The sequence below is a fragment of the Haemaphysalis longicornis genome, unplaced genomic scaffold (genome assembly GCF_048455015.1).
Source record: "Haemaphysalis longicornis isolate Haplotype H1 unplaced genomic scaffold, Haemaphysalis longicornis Haplotype H1 scaffold_1, whole genome shotgun sequence".
In the NCBI taxonomy this organism is placed as follows: Eukaryota; Metazoa; Arthropoda; class Arachnida; order Ixodida; family Ixodidae; genus Haemaphysalis; species Haemaphysalis longicornis.
Genome location: NW_027526203.1, coordinates 228,075,579 through 228,098,200, shown reverse-complemented (window position 1 = coordinate 228,098,200; position 22,622 = coordinate 228,075,579). Strand labels below are relative to the sequence as shown.

Sequence of the window (22,622 nt, the reverse complement as noted above, 5' to 3'; positions counted from 1 at the left end):
TAGGCGATCACCCTTTCGCAGCCGCTTTGCTTTTGGACAAGGACGGCACCCAAGCCTATATCACTGGCGTCCGTGTGCATTTCCGTTTCGGCATTTTCGTCGAAATGAGCGAGCACGGGCGGGCTTTGCAGGCGTTTTTGCAGCTCGCAGAATGCTTTTTCTTGGTCGTTTTCCCAGCTGAAAGGTGTGCTATCTTTCGTCAAGCGCGTGAGTGGCTGTGCAATGCGAGCGAAGTTTGCGACGAACCGCCGGTAGTATGCGCACAGCCCGAGAAATCTTCGCACGCCCTTGTCTTTCGGCCTTGGGAAGTTCGCAATGGCTGAAGTTTTTGCCGGGTCAGGTAGGACTCCCGCGGCGTTGACGACGTGGCCCAAGAACTTGAGTTCTCCGTATGCGAAACGGTACTTTTCAGGCTTCAGCGTCAACCCCGACGTACGAATGGCCTCGAGTACAGACTCCAACCTTTCAAGGTGTTCGTCGAAAGTCCGGGCGAATACCACTACGTCGTCGAGGTATACGAGTCAGGTGTGCCACTTAAGGCCAGCTAGCACAGTGTCCATGACTCTTTGAAACGTCGCTGGTGCTGTGCACAGCCCAAACGGCATCACCTTGAACTCGTATAGGCCGTCTGGGGTTATAAATGCAGTCTTCTCTCGGTCTCTCTCGTCCACTTCAATTTGCCAGTAGCCGGTCTTCAGGTCCATCGATGAGAAGTACTTCGCGTGGCAGGGGTGGTCGAGGGCGTCGTCGATTCGAGGGAGGGGGTACACGTCCTTTTTCGTGATTTTGTTCAGTCGCCGGTAGTCAACGCAAAACCTTAATGTGCCGTCTTTTTTCTTTACGAGTACGACGGGCGCAGCCCAGGGACTTTTCGATGGCTGTATAATGTCGTCGCTGAGCATGTCGTCGACTTGAGTCCGGATGGCTTCCCGTTCGTGTGAAGAGACGCGGTACGGTGACTGTCGGGTAGGTCGGGCTCCATCTTCGGTAATTATTCGGTGCTTCGCTAGAAGGGTCTGACGTAGTTTTGCGCTCGACGAAAAACATTCGCTATAGCGACGCAGCAAACCCAATAATTTTTTCCGTTGTTCTTGCGGTAGCGCCGGATTCACTTCGAATGGCTACGGGAGCTTGAAGGTTTCTACGGGTGTGCGTTCAAAGTCGGCGACCGCGATCACGTCACTTGTTTCTTGCGTTTCTTCGAGGAATGCAATTGCCGCGCCCTTGTTTAAATGCTGGTACTCCTCGGTGAAATTAGTAACCAAAATGTGGGATTGGTGTTCCTTGAAGCGCGCAATGCCACTTGCGACAGACACACCACGGTCGAGAAGCACCCTTTGATCAGTGTCTACGATAGCGTCGACGTCAGGAGCAGCGTCTTCACAGTAGACTGCGACCATCAAGCTTGCGCGGGGGGGGCAGGGTGACATGATCATCGGCAATCCTTACAGCAGCACGTCGTTCGGGGTTCGGTTCCGGCGTCATGGAGTGATGGGGGGAAAAAGTTATTGACTTAGTCTGCAGATCGATTATTGCACCGTTGTCCATCAAAAAGTCCATTCCAAGAATTACGTCGCGGGAGCAGTTAGGCAGAACGACGAACGCCGCAGGGTACGTTGTGCCGTCTATGGTGACGCGCGATGTGCACGTTCCACTTGGCGTCACGAGGTGGCCTCCTGCTGTGCGTATGTGCGGACGCCCCATCTGGTCATAACTTTCTTCAGTTTAGACGCAAATGGTCCGCTCATTACCGAATAGTCAGCTCCCGTGTCTACGAGGGCGACTACGTCAAAGCCGTCAATGGACACCTTGACGTCAGATGCAGTCTTCCTCGAGTAGTTCCGGGTTCGTCGGGGCGTCGTATCTCTGCTTGTACGTGTTGATGGTCGGGCACTGTGCATCGTCGTTGTCGTCGTCTTCTCAACGGACGTCTCGGTCAGGTCGGGTACGCGTCGCGCCGTGTAGCTGTCGTCGTGTTCGGGAGTCTCGTCAGGGTTAGGTCGGGTCGTCGGGATGAGGGCATGTCGTGAATCGGTGTCTTCGGCGCGTCCTCGCGTCGTTGGAGGGTTTCCAGTTTTTCGCCGTAGAGCAACTTCACCTCCAGAAGTTGCTTCCTTTAGTTTCCCCCGCGTTGGCTGGGGGACCTTCCACGTGAGAACTCAGCATTGCTACGGCGGTTCGGCGACTGGTATGGGTAGGGTGACGGCGAACGGTTGAAACGGGCTGGTCGACGGCTGGTGTTGGACAGGTACTCTTCGATCTCCGATGGGCGCTGGCCAGTTCGGGGGCGGGGTGCGTCGACGGAGAACCCTCGCAAACCGAGCCTCCTGTAGGGACAGCGACGGTAGACGTGGTCGGCCTCTCCGCAGTGGTAGCACAGCGGACGATTGTCGGACGTTCGCCACACGTCGGTCTTCCTTGGGGCGGGGGGTTGCGCCGCAGGTGGTCGGCCGGCGAGAGGGGACGACGGTACGGAGCCTCGTGACGATAGGGTGCAGGTGGGCGAGGGCGATGTACAGCAGCCGCGTAGGTCATGGCTTGCGGCTCGCGAGGTGCTACTGGCGTCGTTGAAGTTACCAGCGCTTGCTGCACTTCTTCTCTAATGACGTCGGTAAGAGAAGCGACTTGTGGTTGCGGCGGCGTCGGGAGCAGTTTCCGCAGCTCCTCCCTCACTATTTCGCGGATAGTCTCCCGTACGCTATCTTCGGGAATGCGCACGTTGTCGACGCAATTCGCATTGGCCATGCCAACGTAGTTCCGGTCGTACTGCTTAACACGCATTTCGAGTGCTTTCTCGATGGTGCTTGCTTCGGTCACGAATTCGGAGACGGTCTTTGGCGGATTTCGGACAAGTCCAGCAAACAGTTCCTCCTTCACACCGCGCATCAAGAAGCGTAACTTCTTTTCTTCCGTCATTTCGGGGTCCGCGCGGCGAAATAGTTGCTTCATCTCCTCAACGAAGATCACGACCCCTTCGTTGGGGTGTTGTGTCCGAGTTTCGAGCAAAAGCGCAGCTCGCTCTTTTCTCACAACGGTAGTGAATGTCTTAATTAAGGAACTCCCTTTTGAAGTGAGTCCAGTCGGTCAAAGAACTCTCATGGTTCTCGAACCAAGTTCGAGCAGCATCTTCTAAGTAAAAGAAGACATGCCGGAAAGTTTCTTCGTCGTCCCACCTGCTGAAGATGCGCACGCGCTCCAGCTTCTCCAACCATTCTTCGGGGTCTTCAGCGGGGGCTCCCCGGAACGATGGCGGTTCCCGGGGCTGCTGCAGGACGATTGGCGACGTTGTTTCTTGCCCCATGGTGTTGGTTACAGCGTTCCTTTTCATGGGCCCTTCTGGCGTCAAACCGAACTCGGGTAGCAATCCTTGCAGTCGGCGGCTTTCTCTGGTTGGGCTGGCTTGGCGGCTTCCAGATGTCGTAGAGAGCATAAAGGGTGAGTACCAAGCACCTCCACCAGATGTCACGAAGCCAAGGACGATGGAGTTGTCTTGAATGAGAAACACGTTTATTGGAGCGAACTTGTGCTCCCGTAACAACTCAGAAGAATACAGAGGCGGCGAAGCAGCGGTCAACAAAGTCACTTGCACAGGCGAGTGTCGTCGAATCGAATGCCCCTGCGTCCGCACTGCAGGCTTTTTATCTTTTGGCGCGCGTGGTTCTCGAAACGTCGATTCGCATCGAGAACATAGTCGATCCAAGAAGATTATTCTGGGCTGTTCACGTTAGATTGGAATGCTCTCCCTATCACAACAGATAACACATGCGGCACAGAAAGAAAGAATGGAACACGCGCTTCCCTTGGCGCAGAGATAACACAGACCGGCGCAGCCGGGCGGTAAAAGCAAAACACAAATAAACAAACACAATGTATGGTTCGCGGCAATATATATATATATATATATATATATATATATATATATATATATATATATATTGCCGCGTTTCTGATTCTGATTCGCTACTTGCTTAGCGAGGGCCTCTGTTCTGGCAGTCTTGGTGCCAAAGAGAGCTTAAGAGGGTTCAACGCTGGTCGACCACTCTCGACATGTCGTAGACACTCGAGTCACGACCCGGGGGTTAAAAAGAAGGTCCCCTTCACCCCGAGTAGTCCGAGTGGCGCTGGCTACCACCCCCAAGTGCAGGAAAACAAAAACACCTTAACATAAATACCCGAGAAAGTGCTGGGGAAACAGCCCCGCTGGTAGCGTAGTGGTTATCGCACCAGACTGGTATTCTGGAGGTCGTGGGTTCGGATCCCACCCGGCGGGCATTTTTTCACCACTTTCTTTTCGACTCAAAAAATTCTTCATCTCTTTCTATGACCCACCACAGCCTCCCCTTTGCTTTCCGAGGTTTTCATTTCATTTCATTTATTTGCTCCTTAAAGGCCCGAAGGCATTACATAAGGGGGGGGCTTGCGCCAAGGTATAAGAATACATACACCGAAAATAACAACAACAACAAGACTACAATAAAAAGCAGCATCAGTTAGGAATAGCGAAACTATTGTAAACATAATTACTCGACAGAGAGAGGGAGAGAGAGAGAGAGAAAAAAAGAGAAAACGTGACAACGGAATTTTCACAATCGATTCGGCAGGGGTATCACGTGAAGGCTGAAAGGTTCGCTGTTTCAAGTTTTTTGCGAAATAATTTTCGGTTAGGGCATGAAGCTATGTCATTGGGTAGGGAATTCCAAATTGCTATTGCGTGAGGAAAGAAAGAACTATTCATTGATAATGTACGGCACTTGATTCTAGAGATTGGGTGACTGTGGTTAAGACTGTCAACTTATTGACTGCCAACCCTTATTTTCTGTCTTATTTCACGGAGCCCCTCATTTTCCCATTTTCTGATTCGCTACATGCTTAGCGAGGGCCTCTGTTCTGGCAGTCTTGGTGCCAAGTCTTGGTTTTCTTGACTGCCAACCCTTATTTTCTGTCTTATTTCACGGAGCCCCTCATTTTCCCATTATATATATATATATATACATACAACCAAAAGCGAGCCGTCAAGAACACCAAGGAAGGCCCAGGGGAAGGAATTAATGCGTTCATTGTGTTCTGGTACATTTATTTCTGTATGATAGAAAGTTGGTAGAAACATGTTCTCGGGTGTGAACCGAACCGATAACTTTGTTTCCTAACCTGAAATAAAAAGGTGAACTTCACACGAAACACAAACGAATCCAAGAAGTCCCCACGCTTTATTTCGCCTTCAAGCCTGGTGGCTCTCCTTTCGTTATTTATTTAAGAAGCCTCTCATTCGAAATCATAATAAGCTGCGAGCATAGCCAGGGCCCCGGTTCTGGCAGCCTTTGTGCAAAAGGTACCAAAACAGGTTTTACCATCATTCGACCGCTCTTATCACACTGTAGAAACTCGAGTGACGGCGCCGGGGTTAAAAAGAAGGTCCCCTTCACCCCGTCTAGCTTGAGCGGCACTGGCTACCACCCTCAAGCGTACGATACAGTTGTAGAAACCATAAACACCCCAGAAAGTGCCGGAGAACCCAATCTCCCAGGTAGCAGAATTGGTAAGGCAACGAAAAAGTAATTCGAACTCTGGATGCGTACCCCCCCTCTTTCATTCCTAAAATAAAATAGAAAGTTAAACTTCCTAATGTATATCTACACACATTGTGGGGGGGGGGGGGGAGGGTATGTGGAATGATACTCACGATCCTTTGTTATATCCCTCATTATCCTTCATAGATCCCTCATACCCCTTCGGAATATGAATTTGCAATATAATTGATTGATTCTGGGGTTTAACGCGCCGACGCAACGCAGGCGATGAGGCGCGCCGTAGTGGAGGGCTCCGGATTAATTTTGACCACCTGGGGATCTTTCTCGTGCGCCGAAATCTCGTACACACGGGCGTTTTTGCTTTTCGCCTCCATCAGAAAAGCGGCCGCCGCGGCCGGGAATCGAACCCGCGACCTCGTGCTCAGCAGCGCAACGCCTTAGCCACTGAGCCACCGCGGCGGGTTAATTTGCAATATATCCTCTCTCTCTTTGCAGCGGATTCCTGATGTGCTTAGCTACAGCGAAGCGGAATCTTAACCGACCAACTATCATTTTCTTTGCCCTGGTATTGCGGCACCTCAGGTAGGTCATCGTAAAGCACGCATTTCGATACACCAAAATGAACAAGTAGATGTCCTCAATCATATCCGTAGCCTTGAACCCATTAAAACCGAGAACCAGACACAGCTGTGATAACAATGGAAACCTTTGTTTTCTATTTGTTTCTAATTTTGCCGCCCACAGTGTAAGTCTGAGTTGCTGTTCTTGTTCTAACTTGGCTTCCACACGATTCTTGATTTCGATTGCATGAACGGAACTCACTTGAATGCTATTTCTATGCGTGACAATAATGGCATCTGACAAGTGTCGGAGGCTCATTTCAAGTGTAGTTTTAAGTAACCTGTTTGTTTTCATCCAAGACCCATAAAACTTTTGCATGGCCATCTGTCAGGCAAGAAAATGGCTATAATTCTTGACATTAACATGATAAGCGTGCTGATCAGTATGTAATAAGCCTCATGGCACATACCTTATTTTCGAAAAAATTATAAGGTGCAGTCGGTATCTCATAATATCCTATCAATAATCATTAAATAGACGCCCTCAAAGATATCTAACAAAAAAGGACCACGGAGCTTTCTCACTCAGGTGGACTGAAATTTCAAGTACTTAGTTCCTATTCCCGGCTATTGATGCTTTTGCTATGCTGTACTCGTAATTGTTACATTGTAATTTACCTCTCTGAATATTCATGTTCATATTTCTTTTTTTTTTTGTGAATGCTATAAAGCGTTACTGTTGTTGTTACTTCTTTACGCGTATGTATAGTGTAGATGCACTGTATTGTATGCACATTTACTTTACTTGTGTAACTTCTGCTTCACTGTCCTTGGTGCTTTCTTAAAGTTTGTTGGATGTGCCTCTGGTTTTACTCTACAAAAATAGGTAATTGTAATTTGATCACACTATTATGTGCTCGCTGCTATTACCTTGTGTCTGGCTTCCAAAGCTTTGTCATGCGGCTAAGGCAGCTTTCACCCGAGAAACCCCACCCATTTCTGGGAAATAAAAACATGAAGTACCGAACTGAGCACGCAGGCACACAAAAAATGTTCTTGTTCTGACGATTCACTTCAAAGGAACAAATATAGGCAAGTAAATGACGAAGACTATGTCGCTTTCTTAGTGCGGTTTTCACGACATTGTTGCTTTTCCAGTCAGATACAAGTATCGCTCTTGGTGAATATGCTTGTATGTACAGTTGAACCTCGTTATAATGAACGCTGATATAGCGAATTATCGGCTACAGCGAAATACGAAATTTGGTTGGTCACGATTTATTTCAATGACACTCATTCTTTTATAACGGAACTGAAACCGTGAGAGCCGCGCGCGATATCGGATATAACGAAGAAATGTTTGGCCTGGAGGCTGAGAACCTACTTGGAAAAACCTTCCGGCACCTGAAACTGGAGGAGTATAAAGGCCCTTTTGTTCGTGAACACTGTAGAAAACTCCATCCTGCTCAGTGCTGTGAGTATCCACCCGAAGAAGATCACTTCGTTCGTCAAATAAATAAAGACGCTGGCCTGCTTTGCCAAGTGAACTTTGTTCTGTTGTAATTTCACGTACTCATGCTCCGGTTCACTGAGCTTGAGATGCAACAAGGAGAAAGGTAACATTTACCTTGTTTATATTGGGTTCGAAACCTGAAAAATGCATTTTTATATGAAGTATTTTTGCGTGAGTCAGATTGTCGGTTTGTTAGAGGCGATTTTTACCCGTACTGTTACAACGAATATCGGATATAACGAACTAGTTTGCTGTCCCCATATTCCTTCGTTATAACGAGGTTCGACTGTATTGATTTTTCCCCCTAAGCTCTCTTTTTTCTGCTGTCGTCTGCATGAAGGCGTTCCCAATAAATTTGGAAATGAAAATTTCGCAAGACCAGAATATTTGCGCCTACTAACTCACTCACGTTCTACTCTTGCAGGACGAATGTTCCACTATTTTTCGTCATTATGTGCATCTACCTTGTCCCGCTTATGCTGTCTGGCCCTGACCTTCAATCTTTCATGGATAAATTTTACCACGAAATTTCGGAGCACTGGTGGAACCTCTTGGTACAAGTGCGGAATTTCTACAAGTTAAACCACAAAGTAGGCTTGCAATTCTTATTTCATAGTGCGCGATTTTGTTCGAAGCGGCCTGTTAGTTTAAAACGGTGGAGCGATAGAGGTACAGTGTACCAGAAGGTAAGGTGTGTCGTCTGGGGGAAAAACTAATGGAGAGCACGGGTCCCTTTTGCGATGAAAAAAGTGCAAGGAGCGCAGGCGTTCCCCATAGAACTCCTGTTGACGCCAGCAGCACCTATAAATTTTTAAATCAAACTAAACTGTTATTTGACGGGTTTTATTAAACTTTATATCGTGAAATGAAGAAATAAGACTATTTAGGGCAATAAATAAGTGCTCATTTAACATGTAAAACTTCTGAAACCAACTGGTAAGCGGCGGCCGCAAGTGCGCTGCTTACAACAGGAGTTCCTCAGCAGAAATTTTTATCGCATAGGGACCCCCCTAATCGGAGTCTATGCGATAATCGCTTGATCTCGATCGATAATCGCTTAATCGATAATCAATCAATCAATCAATCAATCAATCAATCAATCAATCAATCAATCAATCAATCAATCAATCAATCAATCAAATAAGGTTATTTTCGGCCTTATGTACAGCCAAAAAAATCGCCTTCATATTCCGCTCAGAACAAACCATGTGGTTGAATTAAAGGGTTAAGGGGACGCATGGGGCAGGACACACATACTTTAGGTGAGGACCACGGTGCAAGACGTAGATTGCATCGTGTGGGCACAAACACAGCTCACAGAGCTGCAAAAATAAATAGCCGCACCACACGATTGCTTATAAGTTGTGTTATCACTGACGAAGCATCTCGCAACTGTACATCATGGTTTCCGACGTTAAAACTTTGAAAGGCACCACCAGGGGCTGTATAGTCAACACTGGGGATTAACTGTGCCTTTTGCGATCAGTCCTGCTGCGCTACGTCGAACCGATCGCGGAGAAGCTCTTATACCTACGTAAAGGAGCGCCAACAATTCCTTACTTCTACGACGGCCTCCTTTTAGCCTATGCCCTCCAACGTGGCGCGGCGCTCCAGCTCGAGGGGTGGTACAACCACATACAGCGTGCGCCAGAAGAAGCAGGCTCAATTTGAAGCGCAATGTGGCTAGAAATTTGGAAATCTTACTCGCACTTCGAGTTTTTCTTTTTAATTTTCGAAAGAGCTGCTTGTGCGCGACCTACTTTTGTTGCTGTGGTTGTTGTTTCGAAGATACCATTGTAGCAGGAGGCCGCAGGAAATGCTGCTCGAGCAGCGTTTTGCGACTGACGTGAGTAAGAGAAGGGGAAGGCACTGTGGGTTCAGCCACACGATTTGTTTTCTGATTTTTTTGTAGCAGGCGGGCAGGGAACTGTACCGTGAAAACAGAATTTTCACAGGGGCAAAATATAATTGACACTAAACTAGGGCAGGGTTCTGTTGTAGTGTGGTTACAGTTTGATCACAGAGGAGTAGGAATAAAGGCCTCTATAGAGAAGGTAGCCTTGGGGAAGAGTTCTTATTCCAGGAAGCCTTGATACTGTTTGGCATATTGAGTTCCCGGAATAATGTGAGCGCTTCCTGTAGGTGCACATCACACAGCTAGCACTTCGCAATCCTGGCACGTGGAATGTTACGTATAAACCATTTCTTCCTTTAAACAAGGATAATATCTTAGCAGGTGCTGGGTTGTGCTGCGCGTGCGCAGTTAGGCTCGACTGCGCCAATTAAATGTGCGCTAGCACAGCCCAATAATAAAATGGCTGCTTCCAGGCCGAAGAAATCGAAAAGGTCTATACTTGCAGTGCTCACATCAGCTCTGTTCACGTTGCTGCGATGTACTGCTCGGCTGCGTCCAGCGTACACTACCGAAGTAGTTTACCTACGACATGGCGCAACTTCACTCGTACCGAGACGCTGCCTTGTCGGAATAAAAGCCATTCCTGGTTTAGCGCGTACATTTATCAAATAAGCAAAATAAAGAGGAAAATAACAGAAAGGGGGACGGCTCACCATTTACTTTTCCGCAGATATCATGCGGCACGTGCAAACGGATCGATTTTCGGATACCGGCCAAATTAAATGATTTTTTAAAAATTTTGGGCAACTATAGGTTCGTGACAATTAATTTCCAATCGCAAACGATGCGCACGCTCACACGAGTTCACCATCTACTCTTACTACGATCAGAAAAGGTGTAGTTCAGTTGAAGAAAGATAAAAACAAAGAAAATACCCTGAAGGTTATGCGTAGTACGCCTCTTGCATACCGATGGCAATTTTTTTAAAATCATGAATTGATTTTTCCAACTTTTTTTCTGCTGATCATCCTCTCCCTCCTCTTGCTGTGGATCTTAATCCTGAAAGCAAATGATGCACCCTCCAGGACCAAGTTATACTATGGTGCAGAAATAGAAGAGAAAATTACATTTATTTGTATGTGCTCCATATTTCAGAGTGTCTAGCGTTTCATTTCTACGCGCGGGTGTGCAATTTTAACCATGGCTCAATGTACAATATTGCTTCTTCAGAACGAAGAATTTCGTAAGCCCATATACCTAATAAGGAGGCGCATGTGGGATCTGTACACTGGGCACGAGAACAATTCGGCATGTTTTATTGAGTGTGATAGTAGGCATCCAAATCTATGAGAAGGAAATACACGCTTCCCAGTTACCTAGGGGTTGAAGGTAATACACAGAAATTAAACTACAAAGCCTTGGAGGAAAATGTGGTGTAAATAAAAAAAAAATTAGCAGTGGCTGAGCTCGGCTATGCCAGAATATACGTAGCGTGAGCTAAGGTTCAGCTGGTTATTCTTAGCTTTCCTTGTTGTCCAGGATTACCTTCATTATCGTGCTTACTTCTGCTTCAATGACACACACATGGTATACGCATTATGTAACACATGTATGTTTATCAAGCGGCTCAGGCGCAGCGTCACCAATCGCCCGAGAGCTAAGCTGGTTCCACAGGCGCATGCCGGTGTCGCTGCGACGCACGAGCTATCGGATGCACACCCGGCAACCTCTCGCATGATCATCAAGTGTACCGGGCCGCCACTTGCGGAACGGAGGTCGGCAAAGACGCTGGGCGCGTGGGGTGTGTGAGAGACGCCGCGCAGCGAGTAAAGTTCTGTGCGTCGTGTGACGTCACTGCTCCTCGCGCAAGCCAAGCAGGGCTCTCCAGGAGCCACGCGAAACTGCTCAACCTCAGCCAGTGTAGCTCACACAACAAAACGGATAGGAGGATAGGTTCTACCAAGAAATTGCACTTTAACCAGCCGGTAATAGTAGAGGCGCAATAAACGGGAAGTATCTCATAGACTCATTATTTGCGAAGCCGCGATAAAGCATGTCATTACCCTCATACGAGGGGGCATAGAAAGGGATGAAAAATGACAGCGTTGGTGTGTCGATATTTCGGAGTACGTTAAAGATCCTCAGGGTGTCCAAATTAATCCGAGGGTCTCCACTAAGGTGCACCTCATTGCCCAAATGCAGCTTCAGCGCTTAAAACCCCCAAATGTATTTTGAACGTATGGGAATATCAAAACGATCACTCTCCTCAGCTGTCAGCACATGCTGAAGGATGATACGTCTCACGACGAGGCAACTCCGTTTCACAGCTAGTGTCTTTACCAAAAAAGGAAACACAGTCTAGTCCACTTATAACAATATCCAAGCGCCAAGGAAATTTCATTGTTATAACCGATAATTGTTGTAAGCGGTTTGCGAAATAAAACGACGGAACAGAGCTCAAAACATTTTATTCGCATGCCAGCAAGGTCGTACTACTACTAATTTGCGGAAAAGAAGCCACAGTCGGTCACCTTTGTTTGCCGGGTCTGAAGCTAGTGCAAATCTTTTCCAAGAGCATCTATAGGTGTTTCACATATCTGAGATAAAGGTCCTTGGCGGAAACAAAGTCCCCGAGGGACTGTGTCCCGCATTGGGCCTCATACGAAGGCACTACCTGAGTAGGCTGTGCAACCGCGTAATTAGAGTCATCACCGTTGAATTTTTGGTGCACAATATAACCGGATTCAATCGTTATATCAGATATCGTGGCACTGGAGCATTGTAATAAGCCGTTTATTTTGCCATAGAAAGAATACAAAAGTTGACGGTGTCATAGCTGTTCATCGTTATATCCGATATATTGTTATAAACGGTATCGTTATAAGTTGACTCGACTGTATTGCAGTCGGCTCCCGTTTATTTATTTATTTATTTATTTATTCAGGATACCTTACAGGCCCATGGAAGGGCATAGCGTAAGGGGGAGCACATAATTTGTAAAGGGGAGCTACCGACAGAGAAACAAAAAAATGCCACAAGGCAAGAAAATAAACACAAGAAAGAAGTCAAAACACAGCAAATAAAATGTTTGAAGAAGGAAAAACACAAGTCAAGAATGTGAACTGAAGTTAACAAAAATGGTATTATAGCTACTGCACGTAGGTATGTATACAATCAAAGGTACAGGAATTCATGAAAGACACAGCCAACATGCGCATTTCGGAGATAATGAATATCGCTAAAAGCCAGAAACATATAAAATAAAAGGTATACAAAATTTGCACAGTGAAAACATTACGGTGCGTAATGATCAGATAAATGGCGTCGAAAGGTTTCGTGGCATGAAACAGATGCGATAATGTCAGGGAGATCGTTCCAAAGGCGTATTGCACGTGGGAGGGCAGATGAATTAAAGGCATGCGTGGAACCATAAATGCGTGAGAAGCTGAACTGGTTGTGCAGTCTATGTGACATGGTAATTGGGTGGTGAAGATTAAACTCAGATGACCTCGAGGAATAAATATATTTATGAAATAGGCATAAAAGTGCTAAGGAGCGACGTGTGTGTAACGGTTGAAGGGAGCATTCATGTTTAATCTGGGTGATGCTAGCGTATCGGTCGTAATTAGATGATATGAAACGAGCAGCTCGATTCTGAATAGACTCAATCATGTCAATTAGATAATTTTGATGAGGAAACCAAATAGAAGAAGCAAATTCTAGCTGTGGAAGGACGAATGTAAGAAAAGCAAGTTTACGAACACTAGACGGGGAATTGCGTAAGTTGCGTCGTAGGTAACCAAGTGATCGAGAAGCTTTAGCGCATATGCTAGAGATGTGGTCCGACCAAGACAAATTGGGAGTGAGAATGATGCCAAGATATTTATACGACGACGTCCGTGTTAGCAAGTTACCGTTTATGCAATACGGAAAATCAGAGTTAATACGTTTACGGCTAAAAATCATTACACTGCATTTATTTAAATTTAGTGACATCAGCCAGGTGTCACAGCAGCTTGAAATCAGATTAAGGTCATTTTGAAGGGCTAGATGATCATCAGAATTATTTATTTTACGGTATATAATGCAATCATCAGCAAATAGCCGAACGCATGATGTTAAATTTGAACCCAAGTCGTTGATGTAAATTAAAAAGAGTAAAGGGCCTAAAACGCTGCCCTGCGGTACACCCGAAGTTACGTCCGAAAGAGTGGAAGAAAAATTGTTGACTACAGTGAACTGTTGACGGAATGTAATAAAGTTGCGAAGCCATGACAATGTTAGTGAATCTAGCCGAAGAGCTGATAATTTTGCTATGAGACGACAATGGGCTACACGGTCGAATGCTTTCGAGAAGTCCAGAAAGACACAATCAGTTTGTAAGCCATTGTCCATGTTAAGTTGCAGATCGGTAGTGAATTCGAATAGCTGGGTGTCACACGACAAACCTTTTCGGAAGCCATGCTGATTTCCTACGAAAAACTGATTAGATTCAAGATGGCTGAAAATGTGTGACGCAATGATGTGTTCGAGCATTTTGCAGCACACGCACGTTAAGGAAATGGGGCGATAGTTGTTGGGTGAGCCTTTGTCGCCAGTTTTATGAACTGGTACAATCTTACCTATTTTCCAATCAGATGGTAACTGACCCGATGCTAATGACTGGCGGAAGATGCGGTATAAGAATTTGCTCGAACTAGTAACGGTGCCTTTGAGTATTTTTGAGTTGATATTATCAATACCTGCGGAAGTTGAAATTTTAAGGTTGTCTATAAGGCGTTCAATGCCAGCGATAGTTATTTCAATGGATTCCATATATGCCCAATTGTGCTCACGAACATCTGGGATGCTACCAGGGCTTTCCAGGGTGAATACGGAGGTGAAAAATCGGTTAAATACAGTGGGGCACTCTGAATCGGGAACCGAAGCTAGGTCGTTATTTTTCAGCAAGATCTTGTTCGTATCGCGTGACGGGGATATTTATTTCCAGAATTTTTTTGGGTTTGACTTTAGTAAAGAACGAAGGTCATGCGAGTAGTATTTACTTTTAGCGGCATCTATTGCTGCGCAGTATGTATCCAGGAAACATTTGTATATCTGCCACGACTCGCCAGTACCAATACGCTTCGCTCGCTTGTTAATACGAAGTCCACGGTGACCGCAATGAACTTCGAATTAACAGAAATTCCAATTGAACAAAAAGCACAGGAAGACCATTGTAATCAGTGCGCATCGCGTCTCCCTCCTTTATTTAGTTCAGAATCTTGACTTTCGTCACCAATTGAAGCGTACGCATACTAAACTGGTTGCCTTGGTAGTTCAGACGCGGAAGTAAATTCGAAGCCTGAAGCGTGCACTACGCAAACTACCCACACGGCGCTGTGCGCAAAAAAAGAAAAAAAAAACCCCGAAAGAACAGAAGGTTGAGGAACTGAAAAGAGAGATATGTACGCAGGCGCTAGTCTCACCTGATCGGCGATTTATCGACTGTGCGCTGCCCCAGTTGCTATGGGGCCAACATAGCCCAGAGCAAGGCGGTGTTTTGACGCTAAAGGTATTGAATTTTATCCAGAAATTACCGTTAACTCAGTGCTTATTATTCAAACTAACTTCCAATTACTGATATAATGTGTTTTAGCTTCGAATTACTCAGCAATTTCTTTCATTCAATTGCGTGTAAAATTGCCGATACAAGCACATCACTTTCAATTAACCAAAGATTCTAATTAAGGGACTTCGAATTATCGAGAGTCAAGTGTATCTTACACCTAGGCTCGCTGCCAGTTCCATGTATTACTAGACGACTTACGCGGTTTGTCCTAGGCATGACTGGATTTTCCTTGCCTTGTCTATTTTCTAATTGGTTGCAAATATTTTCAAACCACGGGTGATGATGATAGGTGCACCACATTTTTTGCAGACTATGCTGCCCCACATATGGTATATCTCGGTGGATTTCCAAGCGTTTGTCATTTGTCTCCTCACATTCCAGCTCCTTAAAAGGTAAGCGGGATCGTGTTTTTGAACTATATGCGTTTCAGCAAACTTGAGCATACAAAAAACAAGGCATAAGAAACTGATAGTGAAGGCTCCGGGGCTTCCCCACAGGAGCAACAAGGCTTCCGCGCGGGAGGTCAAGTGCTTCTGATCAAGTTTTTATGCCTAAGTAGGTGCAGTAAACGGGGCTTGCGTCGAAGTGAGCAGATGCGGGGCCAGTTTTTTTTTAGTTTTTATGTGGACGCAGAACGAAAATGCCCGTGACCTTGCCATAAACCCCGTGGCTGTAGTATTCAACGCTGCGACGGTCATCGAACCTTTTCGGCTGGTAAAGACTACCCCCGATGATTTTGATACGGCGTGTTCTTTCAATTGACCAAATGAATCCAGCGCAATCGATTATCATTGCTTTTTTTAATTTGATATAACATGCATTTTATTTATATAGCGTAATTAAACTGGCTAGTGTAATATGTTTGTTTTGCGGTATTAAATGTTTTCGTTTGTCCAATAGTGCATTTGCATTACTCATAGTTTTACGGACGCGTTGAAAAGTACGATTGCTCCTTACCAACATGAATGAATGCAATAAAACAATGCTAGTTTATAGAGTAGTACTAATGGTGCAACGTACTACAATGAGGTTTAACACACGCGCGGAAGCGAAAGTTCTTTTAAGGCTAGCTTTTAAGTGATAAGAGCCACTGTCTGTCAAAGAACCGAGGGGAAAGATTTGGTAACTGAATGCTTCAATGTACGTACTCACTTTCCCGAAAACGCGCGGCTGGAAAACCCTTTTTGCGAAACCTCCTGCGCCACGCGATTTCTCTGCCGCGGGAAGATGGGTCCCGAGCCCACTTTTAGCGGCGGATTGAGTGCTGCAGAGCTGAGCGAGACAACCAAAGGTGTCGCCAGTCACGTGAGCGCGGAGGCGATGCTCTCGCCGGTTCTCGCGTGCGTGTCTCGCACGACGAGCAAAACATGCGGCGTTTTTTCCAAGGTGGCGATGTTTCCTGGTAAACGCGATCGGGCGGTATTTTTAGGAGTTAGCGGGGTCCTGCAGACTAAACACAAGTTTGGTTCATTCGAAAGATTGCCTGATTATAATCATACTGACACCACTTTTCACCTACACTTCGCTCAAATAATCTACATATTTAGGAAAAAATGGAATGGCCATGTGACCCACTAGCTCATTTCCCGCAACAGAGCCTGTATGCCCAGCTTTGCGGTTGGCTGAGGCCGGCAAAAGCAAACGAAAATTAGGCAGGGCTTGCCGAACGAGCTATTTGCGCTTAAATTTAATTGATATTCAGTTTACAGCAGTAAGAATGGTGAGGTAAACAATTAAACTTACGAAAATACACGTAAACATAGAAGTAACGATGGGAACTGCTGCTGGTACTGGGCACACTATGATGGTCTTTGCTGCACAGCAGACCGCCGCTTAGGAGTTGTCTTACACTACACTGGCCAATTGTCGTAAACGACGTTGTCTTACGTGACCCTGTTGGTCGAGCATACCCCATGTTTCACGAAACGATTACTTTCTACCGTAAAAAATAGGCCAGGTGCATACAGGGTCCAAAACAAAGCAACGGCGGACAACTGTCCGCGGCTAACTATGGTAGCACCATCTGGAAGGTCTGACGGTAAACAAGGTTGCAGAGCCTAATAATGCACTGGAATACCCGCCCTCAGGAATTCATGTCAGACGTTACGAAAACACGATTTGGCGGGAGAATGAAAATTTTAACCTAAACTGATTAATTTGTCAGTGAATATGGCATCGTTTGCGGACGGACCAGCGCTGGGGGCACCCTAAAACACGAAATATTTCGAATAAAACAAACTTGTATTTTTTGTGCATGGGCCCTTGAAAGCTGCTGCCTTTTCAGAAATTCCATGGCCATCTGCACTAACGTGAAACATGGGGAGGGGCGAAGCGTACAGTGCATAAGTGTATTCAAAGATTGCAAGTTTGTATGTGTAGAATTCTTGTAAATTGTATCCAGAATAGAAAATAGGATTCACGGGAAGTGTTGTGTGATGAGGGGTTATGAAGTTCAGGATCAGAAAGTTGGGATATTATCTGTTGCTTATCCAGTGATATTTATGGCATAATATGCAAACGCGTTGTTATTCTCAGAGGTCACGAACTGTACAATGACTAGGGTGATACTTGACCTAGTCTGGAATATGTACGCCTGAGCAAATTAGTGTAGGATTATGAGCGATGATTAACATGCAACGATTAATGTTTAGGACAAGTGTTCAGTGTTTGAATTTTTTTTGTTTTGGTGAAGACTGAACTCGGTGTGTGTAGTGGTGAACATTATTAGTGCTGAATATTGGCAGGGAGGTAGAAATATGGGGAAATGTGGACTGTGAAACAGAAAGAACTGTGCACTTTTCGTCTCAAACAACGAGGGAAGTGTATAGCAGTTAGTCTTCAACACCGGGAGTAATGTCATGCGGTGAATAGATAAAGGAGATAGGCAAGGACAGTTACATACCAAAATAAAAGAATTGGTGAAAGGAAAAAAGAAAAGAAGAGGGACATGCCAATGAAAAGTTCCCAGGACGAATTTTTAAATTAGACCAGTGGAGAAGGTGTTGCAAGAAAGTAGAAGAAGAGGAAAGTGAAGTGGGGACGAAATGGAGGCGTACATGGGAAAAGGCGAGTCGGAGAGAAAGACGAGGATCGAGCGACCGGAGTGTGAAAGGCGACACGGAGGTGATCGTTTCGTCCCGCCTCACCGTGCTCCCGAACGGTCCAGGGACTTTGCTCCGTTGGCATCAATGTGCGTAGAGACACCCAGCGCACCAGCGGCTTTGCCCCGCTGGCTTCAAGGGCCGTAGCTCCAGGAACATCGAGAGGGCAAGGAAGGAGACACAGCATCGATACCCCCGGGGTTGGCGACCTCGAGACAAGCAACCAGCACGCGCCGTCGAACGCGCTGCCAGCCATTATCGCCGCCCACCTCGCTCAGTAGCTTCGCTCAGCCGGACGTCACCATCAATTTTAGAGAAGTGTACCTGGCCATCACGGTAGGACTGACTTGCCTATTTACCTACAGAGCGTCGGCAACAGCTGTGAATGTTTAGATTATTTTAAGATAGAGGACTTTTTAGTACTGAGTTGTTGTTAGTGTAGTGTGGTTTTGGACGACTTTTTAGGACTGAGTAGCTTGTTGTTAGAGTAGTGTGGTATCTATGCCCGAGCTATTTACTTGGAGGGAATAAGTTTGAGCTAATTTATGATTTTGTGTTGTGTGTTTTGAATCTAATTCCTTCAAATACACTTATGTGGGTTCGAATAGGGCCTCGTCCCTTTTCCTGGTGAGGTAGCAGGGCCGGTGCTAGAAATCGTCTGTACTGATGCTACAGTGCATTAAAAAGCGTATTTCCGGTATTAAAGTTGTTTTGCCAGCTTCTAACAAGTCTCAATAATTTCAAGTTGTATCCCGCACATGTTTGCAAAACATGAGGAAAAAGAGGAGAGAACAACTTTCTTGAGAGCATCGATAAGAAGATCGTGTGTCACTCGTCTTTTATAGCTTATTTGCGAGGTTCAGTGCCCAGAGCACCTCGATAGGTACTCTAAATGCATAGGTTTCCCTAAATTATTCTTGACGTGCTCTTATAAAGACTCAGCAGTCTGTAATGATACGCACAAAGCAGCGGGCCCCTACACGCGCATCGCACAGGTGGAAATAAAACGCCTGTCTTGTATTTCTTTTTTGACTTGTATCAGATGAATATTTTTTTTCTCAACGCTTTAATTTTTCTGCACCATCACAAACGTCTTATTAGGAAGTTTGGGGGTGTTTGAGAGGCTCACAAAGTTCGTGTGGATATTTTATTCAGGCTGTATAACATACATTCCCTTGTTCAAAAATTGGCGTTCGTCTTAGCTGCGTGCAAGAAATTGTTTATTTACATGCAAACGCAATGAGAAGATTTGTTCTACGCTAACGCGAAACGGCGCCGACAACATTGTCCAGAGTGCTCCAAAACGGCTTTTGTGCCCCGAATTTCTATCGTAACCTCGTCATCATAACTCCCAATCCGAACAATTATGACATGATTTCAGTGTTGAAGGTTTGATACACTCCCAAACTAACGCAATAAATACTATACGTGCCGGTTTCTGATATAACAGGAGTCAAAACCGATGAATATCTTCAAGCAGCCCTTAATTGTTTGAAGTCCCTGCAGGCATAAAGAACAAATCGTAGACTAGTCGGGATAGCGTTTCCTGAATTGCAGCAGATTACTGTTATTCCTGTGTCCGGGACTGATGAACCCGCCCACTAACAAGCTTGATTTCACTGTTAAAGAACTTTTTCAGCTCCTCCTCCTACTCTTGAGTACAGTTTTACTATAACGCATATCTGAATATGCGGAAGATATGGCTGTGTGAAATGAGCCGTAAATATCCCTACAGGTCTGAACATAGTGTTACTGTATTTGTACCGTATACGTGATTAGCATGCGTGCGTGCGCGCGCGCGTGTGTGTGCGTGTGCACGTGAGCGTTCGTGTGTGTGCGTGCGTGTGTGCGGGCGCGTGTGTGTGCGCGTGCGCGTGCGTGTGTGCGTGCGCGTTCGTGTGCGTTCGCGTGTGCGTGTGTGTGTGTGTGTGTGTGTGTGTGTCTGTGTGAGTGAGTGCTCGCGCGCGTGTGCGTGTGTGTGCGTGCGTGTGTGGGATGGCGGACGACCTGTAGGAAGGATGGAAAACGACTACCACTAGCTTCTCTCCGTACTGACTTTATACACCCCGTGCTCACTGTTTGTAAGGACAGGAAAGCAGTAATGAAAAATGGGTGTTATATTCTGAAGTCTCTATGATTTTGTTTACACCTAAAATATCACACTAGGTTGAAATTACGACTTATTTGTGGATGAACCGGTTATGGCGCCGTGCCCTGTATACGAGCACAGCATCCCGGCTTGAACCGACCACGTTATTGGCATCGTGCTGAATTGCTAGCGTTTTGCTCAATAAGCCTCCATACTGGTTAGAAACCTGGTATAAAATCAGCGGGCGCCTATACACACAGTAGGTTATTTGGAACTCAACCTACATTTTATGCTCCCCATAGCGCATGTCGGCATATTTTCATACCATGACAACGTAAAGCGATGTGATATAACACTTTCGAGCGTTCGGGAAAGTTACGAAAACTGCTTTAGTATCTTCTTAGATACGGTTACCTGGAATCGTAATTCCTTCTGGCAAATCTGACAACACAGAAGGCCTCGAATTTGTTTTCTTGCATTTTCGCTAGTGTCGGTTATTAGCAGCTGGGTGTTGCTTTTGTTCGAAAGATTGCTTGATACAGAAGCTGACGCCTAGCTATGACTCTTACGCTCCGCCCAGGACCGGCTTCGAAACAGATTGGGCGACGCCGGCAATGTTCCTTCCTTAGCGGTATCAAATCACGCCTTGAGCTATTGCTCACGATTTTAAGTCTTTTATTATGATAAGGTACGCATGCGCAAAATATGGTGCTGACAACCATCAAAAGTCAAACGAGGGCAAAGATACAGACAGCAAGGAGAGTGGGTCCCAGCGAAGCAGAAAATTGCGAGAATCTCTTAATAAAGCGACGTCCCGGACCCGTCCCTGATCTCGCTCACCGCAATCCGCTCCACTGTCCGGGCGCCCGTGTAGAATCATGGTCACTCTTTCCCTCTTAGATCAAGGGGCAGTGGTACGAACAGACATATAGGCGCCGTCACACAGGTAACGCCGCCGTGGGGCCGAGTGCATACATTCTATAGGCCCTTCAGAGGCAACTGCAGCAGCTACACCGCACAAGATCTAAACCTGGTCGCACATAGATTCCCTGCGGTCTCCCAATGTCATCTTGGCAACTGCGTCACATCACATCGCCGACAGAATGCACTGAAAAAACTACAAAACTCTCCCCGTGTATACCCCCACGACAATTTCAAACTGTCATCATACTCTCATGTAGGAGGGTTCCTACCACAGCAGATGGCGTAAAAACATACTGATACCGCATGCTGTGTCCAACACCTGTGACATGAACCTTTACTTTGTTTCTCCATTCCAGGTGGAAGAAAGTGGCGATTGCCGCATTCATCTTGATGTCCATCGTTTCGTGTGGCGTAGCCGCGTGGCAAATCGCTGGCACGGACGTGCCGCCATTTGTGATTTTCCCTGTTGAGTCACCGGAGTAAGTAGCCCAATACGACTTGCATGGTCAGGTAGATGCCACACCGGGAAATTGTTAGAGGTCTCGAGGTGGCCTGAATAATTACTAAGCTTTCTAGCCCGCTTCATTGCCCGCGTGAACCTTCAGTGGCTATATAGCTAGTGTCAACTTAGAACTCCTTTCGCGTGAAGCCTGAAATTGGGTTTTTAACAGCGAAGCCGTTGTAGGTTGAGCCTTTTCGTAAAGGCCAACTGCACTCAATTTCCACCTCGAAAAATATGTTGTAAATGTGTAGTACGTCTTACCAGATCAGCTGGGACACGAGTGGTAGCCCCGTGAAGCGCCTCGTTAATCTGTCATAAGCGTAAAAAATGGCTCAGGTAACCTTGGATATGCAAAGCAAAATCTTGGCCTAGTCTGGTTGAGTCTTAATTTCGAATGGTTAACCTTTGATGTCGCTGTGTTGCCGACCACGGCTCAAGGTCGTTCGGTCACGTGCAACGCTCACAGGAGGAGGCCCGGCCTCGCTTTCATTCTCGGCGAACGCAGCGTTCCTGTTTCACCGCGAACGCGGCGCAAGATTAGTCACATATCCCGAGCCCGTATTCTGGCCGAATGGTCTCAGCTGTTTAAAGAAGAGTAACGCTTAGTGTGATGAAACCGGGAACAGGTTTCGCTGAGGCTTGAGGGATACGATTCGAATCAAGCCTAAAGGCGAGGTGTACATGACAAGTGCCTGCAACGCAAACACTACCCTTAAAAAAGTCGAGCATACAAAAGCAGAAAAAAGCCCATCTGAATTTGAATATCCAAGGTGATACGGGGATGGGTGGTTCAGAACTCTGTAAATTGGAATTTCATGCTTGTTGTTTTTATTTTGAGACACAATATTTTTGTCCAGTTATCAATTTTGGATATTCATGTCTAATGCCATAGTTTGCTAACTTAGCAAGTGAAAAAACGGATAAAGCGAAGTGGCGTTT

General features: G+C 46.1%; 1 protein-coding gene and 1 non-coding gene across 2 annotated transcripts in view; both read left to right on the top strand.

The window, feature by feature from the left end:
• LOC144142514 (nose resistant to fluoxetine protein 6-like) overlaps positions 1 to 22,622 on the top strand; it is a 142,590-nt gene that overhangs the window by 97,641 nt on the left and 22,327 nt on the right. Inside the window, exons 8-11 of the mRNA XM_077674082.1 lie at positions 6,024 to 6,110; positions 8,026 to 8,191; positions 15,377 to 15,459; positions 21,538 to 21,660. Coding sequence (XP_077530208.1) covers positions 6,024 to 6,110; positions 8,026 to 8,191; positions 15,377 to 15,459; positions 21,538 to 21,660 — 459 coding nt within the window. The remainder of the gene's footprint in view (positions 1 to 6,023; positions 6,111 to 8,025; positions 8,192 to 15,376; positions 15,460 to 21,537; positions 21,661 to 22,622) is intronic.
• Positions 4,198 to 4,270, top strand: Trnat-ggu (transfer RNA threonine (anticodon GGU)). Its single transcript has one exon. It is a non-coding gene; the product is annotated as a tRNA-Thr (tRNA).